General features: G+C 40.4%; 1 protein-coding gene across 2 annotated transcripts in view; it reads right to left on the bottom strand.

Moving 5' to 3' along the window:
- Positions 1 to 14699, bottom strand: part of ggnbp2 (gametogenetin binding protein 2) — a 59528-nt gene that overhangs the window by 22421 nt on the left and 22408 nt on the right. For both annotated transcript variants that reach the window (XM_078548627.1, XM_078548626.1), the window contains exons 2-4: positions 9759 to 9839; positions 1666 to 1919; positions 213 to 311 (exon numbers count right to left, since the gene is read on the bottom strand). In XM_078548627.1, the coding sequence (XP_078404753.1) occupies positions 213 to 311; positions 1666 to 1919; positions 9759 to 9839 (434 nt within the window). The remainder of the gene's footprint in view (positions 1 to 212; positions 312 to 1665; positions 1920 to 9758; positions 9840 to 14699) is intronic.

The following is a 14699-nucleotide window of genomic DNA, read 5'->3' as shown; positions in this document are numbered from 1 at the left end:
CAAACACCAATAACTAATCAAGAAAGGTCAATTTTTCCTGATTTACGAACCACTGCATTCAAGAGTGATTAAAATCCTGGTCGTCTATAGCCGAAATTGGATATATAGGTTAGATTGAATTTATAACCAAAAGGTTTTACACTGCCATAGAAGTGCAGCTTTTAAAAATTTCCATTATAATCTAGTACAGAAGAACTGCAGATATCACTTACCCTAATGGTTTTGGCTTGTGCGTATCTAACGAATGTAATTGACATCTTTTGTTCTTTTTACTTTTAGGAATTGCATCAATAGTCTCATTTAGTTTGGACCTAAGGAGAAATTATTCAGAACTTACTGTAAAGAACATTCATTGGCAAAAACATCCTACAATACTAAACAAACTTCTGTGGTGCTGTACACAGGTAGCCTATGACTTTTTGATGTAGGATTACATATCTTATATAAAACGTTCTGCTTCAAGTCTCTCAACTGTTACCTTGGCTGGGTCTCACCGGATAGAAGAAAAAGAGACCTAAAATCATTTGATCTGTGCGCTTGTCCTTCTGCAATCATCTTTCATTTGATCAAATTCAACTGCATATATAGATAAGACCAAGGACAGGCTCCACTATGTGTAGTAAAAAATTAAAAAGGCAGGCAAGAAACATTTAAAAAGCATCCTAACCCTCAAATGCATGGCAAAAAAGTAGGGAACAAAGGTCAGGAAAAGGGAAATCATGTCCCTTGCCTTCAAAACATAGGTAGACCTCTGGAAAAAAGGGTATGGCTAACATTTTGGGAGAATTATAAAATTGTACATATGCTTTTGAATAGCTAAAGTTTCAGCCAAGTCAAATGAAACAGCACATTAAATCATTTTGAAAATCTAAAATGGACCAATATAGTCTACAACCTTTAAAATGTTCTCAGGTAAATTTGTCAACTTCAGAAGTTTCTCATTTCAGCTAATTTTTTTTTGCTATAAGTTTAATTTCAATACAGTACTATATTCAACAATTCGGAATTTAATGCTGAAATTATCCGACTGGTCTAGCCGCCTCTGCTTCACAGCTAACCAATGATTTTAAAATTACTACCCCACAGCTCCAAATTCACTGCCACTAGGCTTAATCAAACCAAAACTCCAGCTCATCTCCAAGTTAGATATACACATCATTTAATGTTCCTGAAATTAACAATGCTACAATATTGGAGTGGTAAATCAGCATGTTTCAGTTTAATATATTTTAAAATTATGCCTCAAACCAAAATGAACAGTACAATTTACCTCACCATTTCTTACACTCAAGACCCAGAATGCTTAATCCCTCCTGAAAAGTTTCTCCAGTCCCCTTTTCAATCAAGTCTGTTTAACATGCATGCCAGTCTGCTGACTATTAATAGGTAGTTGAAATTTGATCAATAGTCAAGAAAATACCCAGGCAGCCCTTTCCAAATTGAGCAGCATAGAGAGAGAGCATATCCAGGCAGTATGCAAAGCCTAGTTTATTTCAGAGTTAAATTATATACATGTCAGCTCAGGAGCAACTTTATCCAACACATTTCAGAGTAGATTTAAACAAAGGATTATATCGTCAGGAAATGGTCACATTATAAATAGTTTACAATGGTTTTAGTAGTAAAATGGGCTACAAAAATCCAATCTAAAAAGAATTCACTTACCCGTGCACATAAAATAACGTGAACAGTTTTTTTGCATCCGTCATGCAGGCACGAGTTACTGAAAGAACTCCTGTGGGCCCCACGGAAAGCGGCTCCAAGGCCGGATTGCCAGATTCTACTAGCTGGGAGAAAAGACGCTCTACACTACGCCGACATCCAACACATGGAACAAGCTGAGAAAGTGCACTGAAGACTTCACGGGATGTTACCATCATAGCAATGTTAAGGTCTTGCTGCTTGAGCATGCCATGTTGCTGAAACAAAATAGTTTTAACCTTAATTGTTATACGTAAACATATCTAAAATGTTAGATATACAGCAGATCTTGATAAAAGGCAAACCCTTGTTGAAAAAAAATTACAGCTGAACTTGGTTACTTACTTTGAAGTATAGCAATTAGCGCAACCCATTAAGGATGCTTCAAATAAAGCAGCTACACTTATCAAAATGCAATTTCCTTTGAATTAGATGTTTGAATTTTCATCTACCAAATTTAATTTTAATATGCACTACAGATTCTAGGCCCCTGTTCTAGCTCTCAACTAGAATCAAAAACTAGTAATCTGAAAAATGAAACATTAGAATTTGGAATGACTTCATAGAAGTGGTCCACGTTTGATGTAAGAATTGGTAAACAATAGATTACCCAGCTTTAAGCATTTTTTATTCTTTCATGGGATGAGAATCATTGGCAAGGCCAGCATTTGTTGCCCAACCCTAATTGCCCTTGAGGCGATGAGCTGTCTTCAACAGCTGCAGTCCATATGACATCAATACACCCACAGTGCTTTCAAGGATGGGGTTCCGGGTTTTTGATCCGGACAGTGAAGGAACAGCAATATATTACCCAGTCAGGATGGTGAGTGGCTTGGAGGGAGACTTGAAGGTGATGTTGTTTCTATACATCTGCTGCTCTTGAAGCTGATAGAGGTCATAAGTTTGGAAGGTGCTGTCAAAGGAGCCTTGGTAAGTTGCTGCAGTGCATCTTGTAGATGGTACACACTGCTATCACTGCACATTGGCGGTGGAAGGAGTGAATGTTTAAGGCTGTGGATGGGGTGCCGATTAAGCGGACTGGCTTTGTACTGGGTGGTGCAGAGCTTAGTGTGGTTGGAGCTGCACTTATCTAGTATGGTGTATTCCAAACACACTCTTGACTTGTGCCTTATAGATAAGGGACAAGCTTTAGGGAGTCAGGAGACAGGTTACTCGCTCCCCACAGAATTCCCAGTCTCTGACCTGTTCTTGTAGCCACAGTTTTTATGTGACTAGTCCAGTTAAAATTCTGGTCAATGATAGCCTCCAAGATGTTGATAGTAGGGGGATTCAGTGATAGTAATGCCATTGAATATCAGGGGAGATGGTCATTGTCTGGCACTTGTGTGGCATGTTACTTGCCACTTATCAACCCAAGCCTGAATTTTGTCCAGGTCTTGCATGCAAGCATAGACTGCCTCACTATCTAAGGAGCTGCGAATGGTTCTGGACACTTCAATCATCAGCGAACAGCCCCCAACTCTAGCCTTACGATAGAGGGGTGGTCCTTGATGAAGCAGCTGAAGATGGTTGGGCCTAGGACACAGCCCCGAGGAACTCATAGCAATAGCTATGATGAATTAGCCTCCCAACAACCACAACCATCTTCCTTTGTGCTAGGTATGACTCCAACCAGTGGAGTTTTTCCTGATTCTCAGAGACTGTAAGTAATCAAACTACAAAGGGATATTTTTGGAAAAGTTAAATTTAGTTCCTTCCATTTATTAAATGCACAGTAATTCATAGCGATCATGAGTATTTGGCTAGAGGGATTTTTGTTTTAAGCTACAACAGGTTTTTGATATAAAAAGGCTCAGAATTTAAGAGTTATTTACAAACCCTGCTCCCAATACTCAAGCAATTTTGTGGCTATTGGAACTATTATTCTTCTTCAACAACCTGGGACAATAGGTAATTCATTGTCACACTTCAGGGTTCAAGAAAGGCATTCACATGAGATGGTGCTTACTCCTGCATTCACATCATGGCAGTTTGGTAAGGATCGGAGCGGAGAAACAAAGCAGGCGGAATGGGAGTAGAGTGTGAATCCACTCTAGAGCAAGGAGTCACATGTGTGAATATATTGGTAAGCTTTTTATTGTAAATGTCTCAACTATAAAGCAAGCCTTGATTGATTAATTAGTACCAAAGCTAACTAAAGCTAATCTGATAATTTATCATATTAAAACCAGTGCTCAATTAACCAAATCAGATCTAGGGGATAAAGTTAAAATTAAATGACAATGGATGGTAACACTAAAGAAATCTGAATTTTCCAATCTAAGGAAAACATTTCTGGTACCCTCTCTATAAATGTCAGCACAGTAGAAGTACACAGTAGATTGGTGAACAGCTTTATTTTATTAAGAAGTTTAATAGTCTAATAAATAAGAGACATAACAGGGTAGTTCCATCACATGGAGTGCACATTAATGTTCCACATGGGAACTCCAGGACAGTTATGTCCTGAACATCCACAAGAGCACCAAGTGTTGTTAGTTGCAGCAGCTCGAGCTCCAGGGAACTTGAACAGCAGATGTCATTGCAGTACATCCACGAGTGTTTTGTGGTTAGAACATTTAGATATGGTCACCCCACAGCTTAAGGTTATGGAGGCACAGGGGGAATGGTAACCACCAAGCAGTCAAGGAAGGCCATGCGAGTGGTGCAGGAGTATCTAGAGTACGTCGTTCTCCAACCAGTAATCATTTCTGAACAGTGGTTAGAACGATGGTTTCAATGGGGTGGGGAGGGCAGCCGGTGCCAAGTCCACAGGACTATGGCTGACACAGATGTATAGGGGGCAGGAGGAAGATTGGGAATCAACAGTGATAAGTCAGTGAAACAGACAGGCGTTTCGGTGGCCAGAGGCTTGAATCGAAGGTAGCTTGTTGCCCTCCTGGTTCCAGGTTCAAAGATATCACTAAACAGAGTACTCAGAGGGTGGAGAACGAACATCCAGTGATAATGATCCATATCGGTACTAACAACATAGGCAAAAATAGAGGGGAAAAGTCCTGTAGGCCAAGTTTAGGGAGCAAGGAAATAAAGCAAGGCGGCCTGAAAAGGCAACGATCTCTGGATTACTCCCGATACCACCCACTAGTGAGCATAGAAGTATAATGAACGTGTGGTTGGAGAGATGATGCAGGAAGGAGGGCTCTAGATTCCGTGGATTTTGGGAGATTAGACCTACACAGGCCTGAAGAGTTGTAATTGAACAGAACGGGTTCCAAGGTCCTTGCAGGGCAATTTGCTAATGTCAATAACTTGTCAGGGGTGTGGGAACAAGGAGGCAATATTAAAAAGAGGAAAACCAAGGTACACAGAATTGGGAGAGATAGACAGCACTAAAGAAATAGCAAGTTACTAGATGGGGTTAGAGCAAGGGGAATGTAATTGGTCTAAATTTGGTTTACTGTGCACATATGAATGTGTGGAGTGCAGTTAATTAGGCTGGTGAGCTGCAGGTGCAGATAGCCAGGTATGAACATGTCGTGGCGATAACAGAGACTTGGTTTAAAAAGGGTAGGCCTGGATACTAAATATTACAGGATATTAGTTGTTCAAGATAGATAAAGAGGGAAGGAATGAAAGGAAGCAGTGAAAACATTACAGAGCTAAGGAGGAGGTCAAAGGGATGAAGGCTGGAGCCTATTTGATCAGGACTAAGAAACAGAAGTACCATTACACTACTAGGTGCATTTATAGGTCACCAACTATTGAGAAGGATATGGAGGAACAATTTACAAGGAAATTACACAAACACTTGCAAGAATTAGTGTAGCAATAATGGGGAACGTTATCCTAATATAGAATGGGATAGTAATAGCGTATGGGCAGGAAAGAGTTTCAGGAGAATTTTCTACATCAGTATGTTTCCAGTCAACAAGGAAGGAGGCACTTCTGTATCTGGTTCTGGGGGATGAGGTGAGTCAAGTAGAGTCAGTAGGGGAATATTTAAGGGACAAGTGATCGAGTATCATAAGGTTTAGACTGGCTATGAAAAGGGGCAAGGAGCAATCAAGAGTAAAGGGAGAGCTAATTGAAATGGTGAGAACACAGATCTGGCCCAGGTAAACTGGAAACAGATCAACAGACAAAATGGGCTGCTTTTAAGGAGATAGCTTGGGTGCAGTCGAGGTACATTCCCACAAGGCAGGAAGTTAGGATAAACAAGTCCAGACTGCCTGGGATGGGGAGGGAGAGATAGAGAAGCAGAAAAAGTATGCATATGACATATCAGGACACAATTAAGAACCAGACTAAATATTTAAAGCTCAGAAGTGAAAAAAAGAAAGAAGCAAAGAGTATGAGAAGAGGCTGGCAGCTAGCAAAGGAAAACCAAAAGACTTATAGGCATACAAATAGTAAACAATGGGGCCAATTCAGGATCAAAAAAGAATTTATGCATGGTGATGGAGTACTTTGCACGTTTTTAACCAAAGATGATGCTGCAAAAGCCAATGAAAGTAGAGATGATGAGACAGTTGATAGGCTAAAAAGGTGAGAAAGAGCATATTAGAAAGATTGGCTGTACTTAAAGCTGATAAGTGACAAGGACTGGATGAAACATATCCAAGGATACAGAGGGAAGTAAGGGTGGAAATTGCAGAGGCACTGGTCATAATCTTCCAATCTCCTTAGGTACAGGGGTGGTGCCAGAGAGCTGGAGAGTTCCAAATATTACACCTTTGTTCAAAAAAAGTGTCAAGATAAGCCCAGCAGCTACAGGCTAGTCAGTTTAACTTTGGTGGTGGGAATGCTTTAAAAATACAATAATTTGGGACAAATTAACAGCCTCTTGGCAGTTGTGGGTTACGGCAAGCCAGCATGGATTGAAGGGCAAATAGAGTTTACCTAATTTGATTGAGTTTTTAGATGTAGTAGCAAAAAGGGTTAATGAGAGTAATGCTGTTGATGTGGTGTTATGTGGACTCTCAAAATACATGGGATAAAATGCTACATAAGAGGGTGGCAGGATTATCATATGAGGAGAGGTTGGGCTGACTACGCCTGTATTCACTGGAGTTTAGAAGAATGAGAGGAGATCTCGTTGAAACATAAAACATTCTGACAATGATGGACAGACTGGATGCAGGGGTGATATTTCCCCTAGCTGGGAGGTCTAGAACAAGGGGTCACAGTCTCAAGATACAGGGTAGGCCATTTAGGACTGAGATGAGGAGAAACTTCTTCAGTCAGAGGGTGGTGAACCTATGGCATTCTTTACAACAGAAGGCTGTGGAGGTTGAATCACTGAATATATTTAAGGAGGAAACAGACAGATTTCCGGACTCTAAAAGGCATCAAGGGATATTGAGAGCACCAGAGTAGGCACTGAGACAGAGGATCAGCAATGATAAAACTGAACGGTGGAGCGGGCTCAAAGGGCCAAATGACCTACCTTTGCTCCTATTTTTAATGTTTCGATTGTCAACAAAGTTATGGAATAAAAGGGACAGTAGAAGCATGGATATGAAATTGGCCGAGTGACAGAAAATAGACTAATAGTACACAGTTGTTTCTTGAACTGGAGGAAGGTACGTAGTGGGATTCCTCAGGAGTCAGCGGTAGGACTACTGTTTTTCTTAATCTATTTTGGTAACCCAGACCTCAATTTCAAAATTTGCAAGTGACAGATCTTGGAAATGTTGTGAACTGTGAGCACATAAATAGGCTGGTAGAATGGGCAGACATGTGGCAGATGTAATTTAATGCAGCGAAGTGTGAAGCTATTAATTTTGGTAGCAATCATGAGGAGAGGCATTATAAAAATGGTACAATTCTAAAGAGGGTGCAGGAACAGGGACACCTAGTGGGACAAAAACAAAATGCTGGAAAAACTTAGGTCTGACAGCATCTGTGGAGAGAGGAACAGAGTTAACATTTCAAGTCTGTATGACCTTCCTTCAGAGCAAGGGGGAACCTAGTGGGGTGTGTGCACACAATCATTGAAGGTGGCAGGGAGGTTGCGAAAACTGTTAATAAAACATTCAGGACTTTGGGGCTTTATAAATAATGGCATAGAATAATGCAGCAAGGAAGTTATGAAGAACCTGTATAAACACTGGAGTATTATATCCAATTCTGAGTACCAAGTTCAGGAAGGATTTGAAGGCATTAGAGTGTGCAAAGATGATCCATGAAAATGGGTTGAGGGACTTCAGTTACATGGTTAGATCACAGAAGCTGGAGCTGTGCTCCTTGGAAGAGAAAATATTAAGAGGAGATTTGACAGAGGTGTTCAAAATCATGATGGGTCTGGATAGAGTAGAAAAGGGAAAAACTGACCCCATTGGCGAAGGGTCAACAATTAGAGGATATCAATTTAAGGTGAATGGTAAAAGAAGCAAAGGCAACATGAGGAAAAACTTTATGCAGCGAGTGGTTAAGGTGTGGATTGCATTACCTGAGAATTTGGTGGAGGCAGATTCAAATCAAGGCTTTCAAAAGAGAATGGTATAGTTACGAGAAAAGAGCCTGCAGGGCTGCAGGGGAGAAGGCAAAGGAGTGGGGACTAGATTAGTTGCTTTTACAGTGAGCTAGCAGAGACATGACAGGTTTAATGATTTCCTTCTGTGTTGTAACCATTCTATGATTCTAATCCACCATTGGCAGTGGCAAGTTAACCAGTGCTCATATTGACCAACTCTTTGACCAGAAATAGGGTCCACTACTTCCTGTGGGTGCAAAGAGCAAGAAAACAAGATCATGCAATTGAGGTCAGCTGGTGAGATCCAAGAGGTACAAGGCCTTAATAAAACTAAGCAGGCTCAGTGTATTTCTTGGTCTGATTCATGTGCCAAGACCAAAATTATAATCAGCCCGCTCACCATGACAAGGTGGCATAATTGTTTATGGCAAAGGATCAAAATCAAGTTGGTGCGAAAATTGTTTTACATTGTTAGTCTGTATGTTCACTGCAAAGTAAAACAGCTTCATTGTTCAGATTCTGCCTCATGTCACTAATGAGAAGTCCACCTGCCAGATGATTGAGAATCCACATCAATGGACATGCACTGGACACTGTCCAGTTCTGATAAGAGGGGTCACATTATGTTAGACTAAGGTGGCTCATGTGACCAAATAGCTAAAATTTGGACAGTATGAGTGAATTCCTAAACACAAGACAAAGTCATCTTATGAGTGATCAGTGCCACTGAAGCTGGAAGAATATGCAAGGCAAACTAGAAATTTGCAATCTCTAATACATCTAAATGGCTAGCATCCAACCACATCCTAAACACTGTTTAGTCTACTTGCTTGGTAGATTAATATCAATTACCCTTCTACTTAAAAAGTTACTTCTAGGTTTAAATGTACTCCCAAAAGTTCTAAATTTACATCTCTCGATCCTATTGACCTTTAAGTAGCTATTTTATCAATGCTATTTAGTCCTCCATACACCTTAAGAACTTCCTGACCCCCAGCCTTTAACTCTTTGCTTCAGAATTTAGAACTTCAGATTCTCAAACATTCCTAATAAATTATACTTGTTCTGTGTTGTATATAATCCCTTTATAAACATGGTAACCAAAATTACATACAATACTTCAAAAGTAGTGCATTCCAAATGTTTCAAATAGGTAGCTACAGGCTTATGTTCAATGTGCTATCTTTGTCTGCCAATATTCTGTGTGCTTTGACTACTTTGTTCTAATAAAGGACAGGAAGCAATGAACATTACTCCTAGGATGCCTTCTAAAAAATATTGTACAACGAGGTTATCCATTCCACACAGGCAATATTTTACAATTATTGCATTCACTCCATTTCTCTTTTCTTTAAATCTTTACCTGTACCCTCAGTAACAGCCGCTTTTATTTTAGGCTCATTTAATTATCTTATATTTGGCTTCGGCATCCAGGCAGACAAGAAATAAGGGACCAATACCAACTCTTTAGTACTCCCACTCAACTCTTTTCCTTGTGACAGCTCGTACAAGTACATCTTTCTATAGTCTAATGGTGCTTAATTTTAAGGATTTTCCACAAGGAGTGAATACAGACAAATACTACTAAAACCTTACACCGATGTACATAGTTCCTGCTTACCTGGACAAATTGTTTCAGTTGTGCACCATTGATCTGGTGACCATCAAGGTTCAGCATATTATCAGAGAACTCCATTACCATCTGTAGGGAAAATGCAACACAGTTAATGGTCATTTTGAAGGGACTGGGTGAAATGAACAAAAGCATCTATGAGCAATTGCCAAAGTCTGGACAAGTGATTTTCTGGTTACTATTTGGTAAAGACCTCAAATTCCTCAACTTACTCTGCCAAAGAACAGAAAAGATTTTAATAGTACGGAACTTTGTTATATTGTGTCTTCACAGACACTGTCCTACAAGAAGTTTCTATGAAAAAAAGTCCTAAAGGTTTATTTCAGATCCAAGCAGTCCATTAACCTTACTAGATAACCACATGCAAGTTGTTTTGAAAAAAATTTAAACCACAATTGTCAAAATACATTAACAGATTATCTTTCCAAAGGAGCAAATTCCTGGTTTTTGCATTTACAATACATCATACGTAATGCCATTATTAGGCACCCTGAGACACTAAACATCTGCATTCATCAATAAGTTCAGTAAATCTAAGCTAGAATGTAATCAGTTTTAGCAATCTTGCAAGGCTAAATTTGCCTTAACAAGCATTTTGTCACTTAACTATTTGCCATTTCTAAATATTTAATCTAGAAGGTAAAATGAAAAGCTGAGGTTATAACAGCAAATATAATACTTGAATTATATTTTGTACAAGCCCCTGAAACCTCTGTGATAAGGCACTATTATAAATGAACATCTTTCCTGTTCTTTTCTAACATTGCCTGCTCAGTCTGGGAATGTTCTCCTCGTGCCTAGAAGTTGGATCCCATCCTCAACACAACTTGCAGAGTTATTACTGGCTGCCAAATACCAACTAAAGTATACATCTGCACCTGCTTTCTTGTACCAGTCATAAGGAGGCAGGTTACACCAAGAGTAGAGCAGAGAAGGCACACACAGTGACCCTCATCATTCTCTCTTCCAGAAAGAAAGAGGCTCGTGTCAAGGGGCAGCTTTCTGCATAATGTCCAATTCTAAACTGTAATCCCCACAAATGCCACCTGTGGTGTTTGCTATTGCAAGGTGCTAATGTTGCAGTGGGGATACAGCCAAACAAATTGCCGACTGACTGTGGAGAGGCATCCCACTACTACAACAAACTACTACAACTACTACAACAAACTACTACTAACACCAAATCTCCTGGAATGCCCTCTACTACCAAAGACATGCAGCCCTGTAGATCTCAAGATTGTCACCTCTTGAGGCAGAGCCTGTGTGGAACAGTAGTGAGGGAAGGTGTAGTGACATAAGATAATCTTAGACTTTGGAAACTTTTGGGATAGGGAGTGGGGGGGAAAGAGATGGGACAGTAAATCTGGTCACATAATTCCAACCTAGGGTCTCTACTAAACTCCAAGAACTATTCTCTATTTGGGAATTTCAGTTCAGTAAAATCAGCTTCTTTCTTTACAAAAAGTGGGAATAATTGTTTAGGTTTACATTGGAGTTCCAATTCATTAATTCATCTCACTTATCATAATGGTTCAAGTGATGCTATCCAACTTACATTGTTAATTCTCAGTGAAGCATTCAAGTGAATTCATTTTTGTTCATTCCACAGTGCACTGACAAATTTAAACAGGGTTAACTTTTACTTCCTCAATCTTCACAGTATTAAATTTACAGCTGCATTTCCTGTCAATACCGTGCATGCACCATGTATATGCAGTTCTAGCGTGCTGCGTGATATCATTGAAACATACTAGGCAGTGGCCAGGACCAGGCACTGCTGAAAATTTGCACAATTAGGCAGCAGCGTCCTTTAACGTGCACTCGGAGCGGAATTGTGAAACATACAAATTTGTAATCATCCAGAGGTTAGTTCTAGGCATGAGAGATTTAACAGCTGAAAACAAAGGCACCAATTTAGGAGCAAAGAACAATGCCAATTGTAGTAACACGCAAATCACTGAGGGTTTCAGGGTTTAGAGGAGGTCGCAGAGTTAGGGAAGGGTGTGGGGTCTGAGGCAGGTTGGTGAGGTATGCAGGGGCTGGAGAAAGTATCAGACATAGGGAGGTACAGGAGGACTCCCCACCCGAGTCAGATTTCATGGTGGCTATGCATGGTGCCTATTGTTAACTCGATTGCACCATTTGGTGGACTGTGCCTTAAATTTGCAGATAGCCTGACGGTTTTGGCGGGGGCGAGGGGGGGGGGGTTTGGAGGAGGAGGAGGAGGAGAGGGTGGCAGCCTCTCTCCACAAGTAAAGAAATCACTGGATTTTCAAATTTGTTCATGCACAATCCTTCTGCCATCAGCACGCCCATGCACAGTGACGTCATCAGCACGTGCGGAAAGCAATCCTGGCAGCGGGATTAAGTGCAAATTTACCAGGTCAATGTGCTTTTATGCAAGAAACAGTTCCTAGCATAAAACCTGGTCAAATTTAGCAGTTAGATTCTAGATTAATCCCACACCAACTTAATTAGTAGAATTCACCCCAGTGCATCGCAAAAAATAATCTCCCCCACCCTCAAAGTACATAAGCTATTCATGTACAACTTCTGTTCAAAGAAATGATTCTTTCCAATTCTCAGTCACATGGCTTACCCTTTCCAACAGAATGAAGGGTTTACCATAATTTGTACCTCTGAACTAATGAAATCCAACTCATTAAACTGCACTACGCAAAGATTTGGAAGCTCCAACAGGGTATACAGCCAATAAGTGGTAATGTATGCATGCATCCATGCAATCAGGAAGAGAGGGTTGCAACCAGAGCCCAATAGAACACCATACTAAAGCCAGTTGCCATGCCATTCACTATTTCTGCTGAAATCAGTTCAAATGTAGTTCAGGTATCAGGCATAGAACATATCTTTCTTCTTGGGCCAGACTTTGAATGCAGCATAAGCTGATGGAATGAATGTCTAACTGTGCTGGATGTTTAAAGATTCCAAACAAAAACAACTGAGCAATGCTAGTCCATTGCTTAATGAACACAGCCCCTTAACTTTGCAATAACTAAAGTTCCCCAAAAAAGGCCAAAGAATCATAAGTGTGGGAACAGAAATGTACTGGTGGGGCGACAGTGACCTTTTGAGAATGTAGATAGCATAGCAGATTTCCCTTTTAGCTCAAGGTTACTAAAGCAATTTAATATGCCATGGCAAGTTCAACTCAGTGCCTACCAATTATTGCTATACTGTACATTTATCTATAAGCCCATAAATCACATTTAACATTTTACACCAATTTCAGGCTTACAAATGGACTATTAAGTAACATAACAGTCCCATTAGGGTCAAATGCACAACCAAATACCTAGTCAAGGATAGATTTTCCAACTACGTTGATGCTGGTGGATACAATTATGGAAAAAGACCAAGGAATTTAATTGAGCTACCAACTTGTAAATTTAATTTACAGCACAAGGATTAGAGAGAAAAACTAACCATTTGCTTCAATTTGCACCTGTTTATGCCCACAAAGCATTAATACTTCAAGCTTCCCAAGTTATTTGAATACTGCCGCAGGATCTTTTACATCCATTTGTGAGCTAAATGTCTCTGCAAAAAAACAGCACCTGACATTGCAGCACTTCCCAGTATCATGCTGAAATGCCAGCCTAAATTACGGGGTCATACTTTGAAAAAAGGCCTAAACACAATGTTTCGACCCCAAGGGTGTATCCTGCCATCTTGTGTTTACCCTTCAGGCTCTTGCTTTATAGTTTCCATGCATCCAGTTTTCCCCTTGCCTTCCATCTTCGCTCCCGATCTGCAAACTTGCCCTTCGGTTTTCCAATGCTACCACAAAACAACTACTTCTCAGTCTTGAGTTTGCCATCCAAACCTAACAGGACTACAACCAGCCTGTTTCCTGGGATGGTGGGACTGTCCTATGAGGAAAGATTGAGGAGACTGGGCCTCTAATGAGTTTAGGCGATCGGACTGAAACATATAAAATTCTTACAGGGCTCAGCAAGCTAGATGCAGGAAGGATGGTTGCCCTGCCTGGAGTGTCTAGAATCAGGGGACAGTGTCAGAATAAGGAGTAGGCCACTTAGGACTGAGATGAGGAGGAATTTCTTCATTCAGGAGGGTGGTGGATCTTTGGAATTCTCTACCCCAGAGGGCTGTGGAGGTTGGGTTATTGAATATATTTGAGAGTTCGATCGATCGATAGATTTCTAAAAATTAAAAAGACATCAAGGGATATGGGGATAGTGCGGGAAAATGATGGAGAGGTAGAAGATCAGCCATGATCTAAGTGAATGGCAGAGCAGGCTTGATGGGCTGAATGGCCTACTCCTGCATCTATTTTTTAATGCTCCTATGATTTTTGTATTTGGAGATTTACTGCTAGCCCAAGGATGACACAAAAGACAAAGTACTAGTGAGAGGTATAATGCCAGATTTAGGGAGGTGTTGACTGGGATACTAGTGTTCAGTGCTTGGACTATTTGGATAAAATACCCAAAGACTCAAATCGATATAGCCCTGTTAAATTTGCAGATAGTGACTGAGAATATGGTGGGTTTTTTTTTTAAATCTGGTAGCAATGGGAGAAGAATGAGGATTGGGAACAAGTGCAGAAGACAGAGGGAAACCTGGGTGATTGGAAACTATAAAATTTATACTTGGATACAAACAAAAGCCAGCAGGATACAAAGAGAGTACGAGCATTAGCTTAAAAGCATAAAACTGCGGATGCTGGAAATCCAAAAATAAAAATACCTGGAAAAACTCAGCAGGTCTGGCAGCATCTGCGGAGAGGAACACAGTTAACGTTTCGAGTCCATATGACTCTTCAACAGAACTAAGTAAAAATAGAAAAGAGGTGAATTGTAAGCTGGCTTAAGCAGGGGGGGGGGGGGGGAAAGAGAGCTGGAAAGAGGGCCAGTGATAGGTGGAGATAGCCAAAAGATGTCATAGACA

Source organism: Cetorhinus maximus, chromosome 9, assembly GCF_964194155.1.
Source record: "Cetorhinus maximus chromosome 9, sCetMax3.hap1.1, whole genome shotgun sequence".
NCBI lineage: Eukaryota > Metazoa > Chordata > Chondrichthyes > Lamniformes > Cetorhinidae > Cetorhinus > Cetorhinus maximus.
This window is presented reverse-complemented; position numbering and strand designations above follow the sequence as displayed.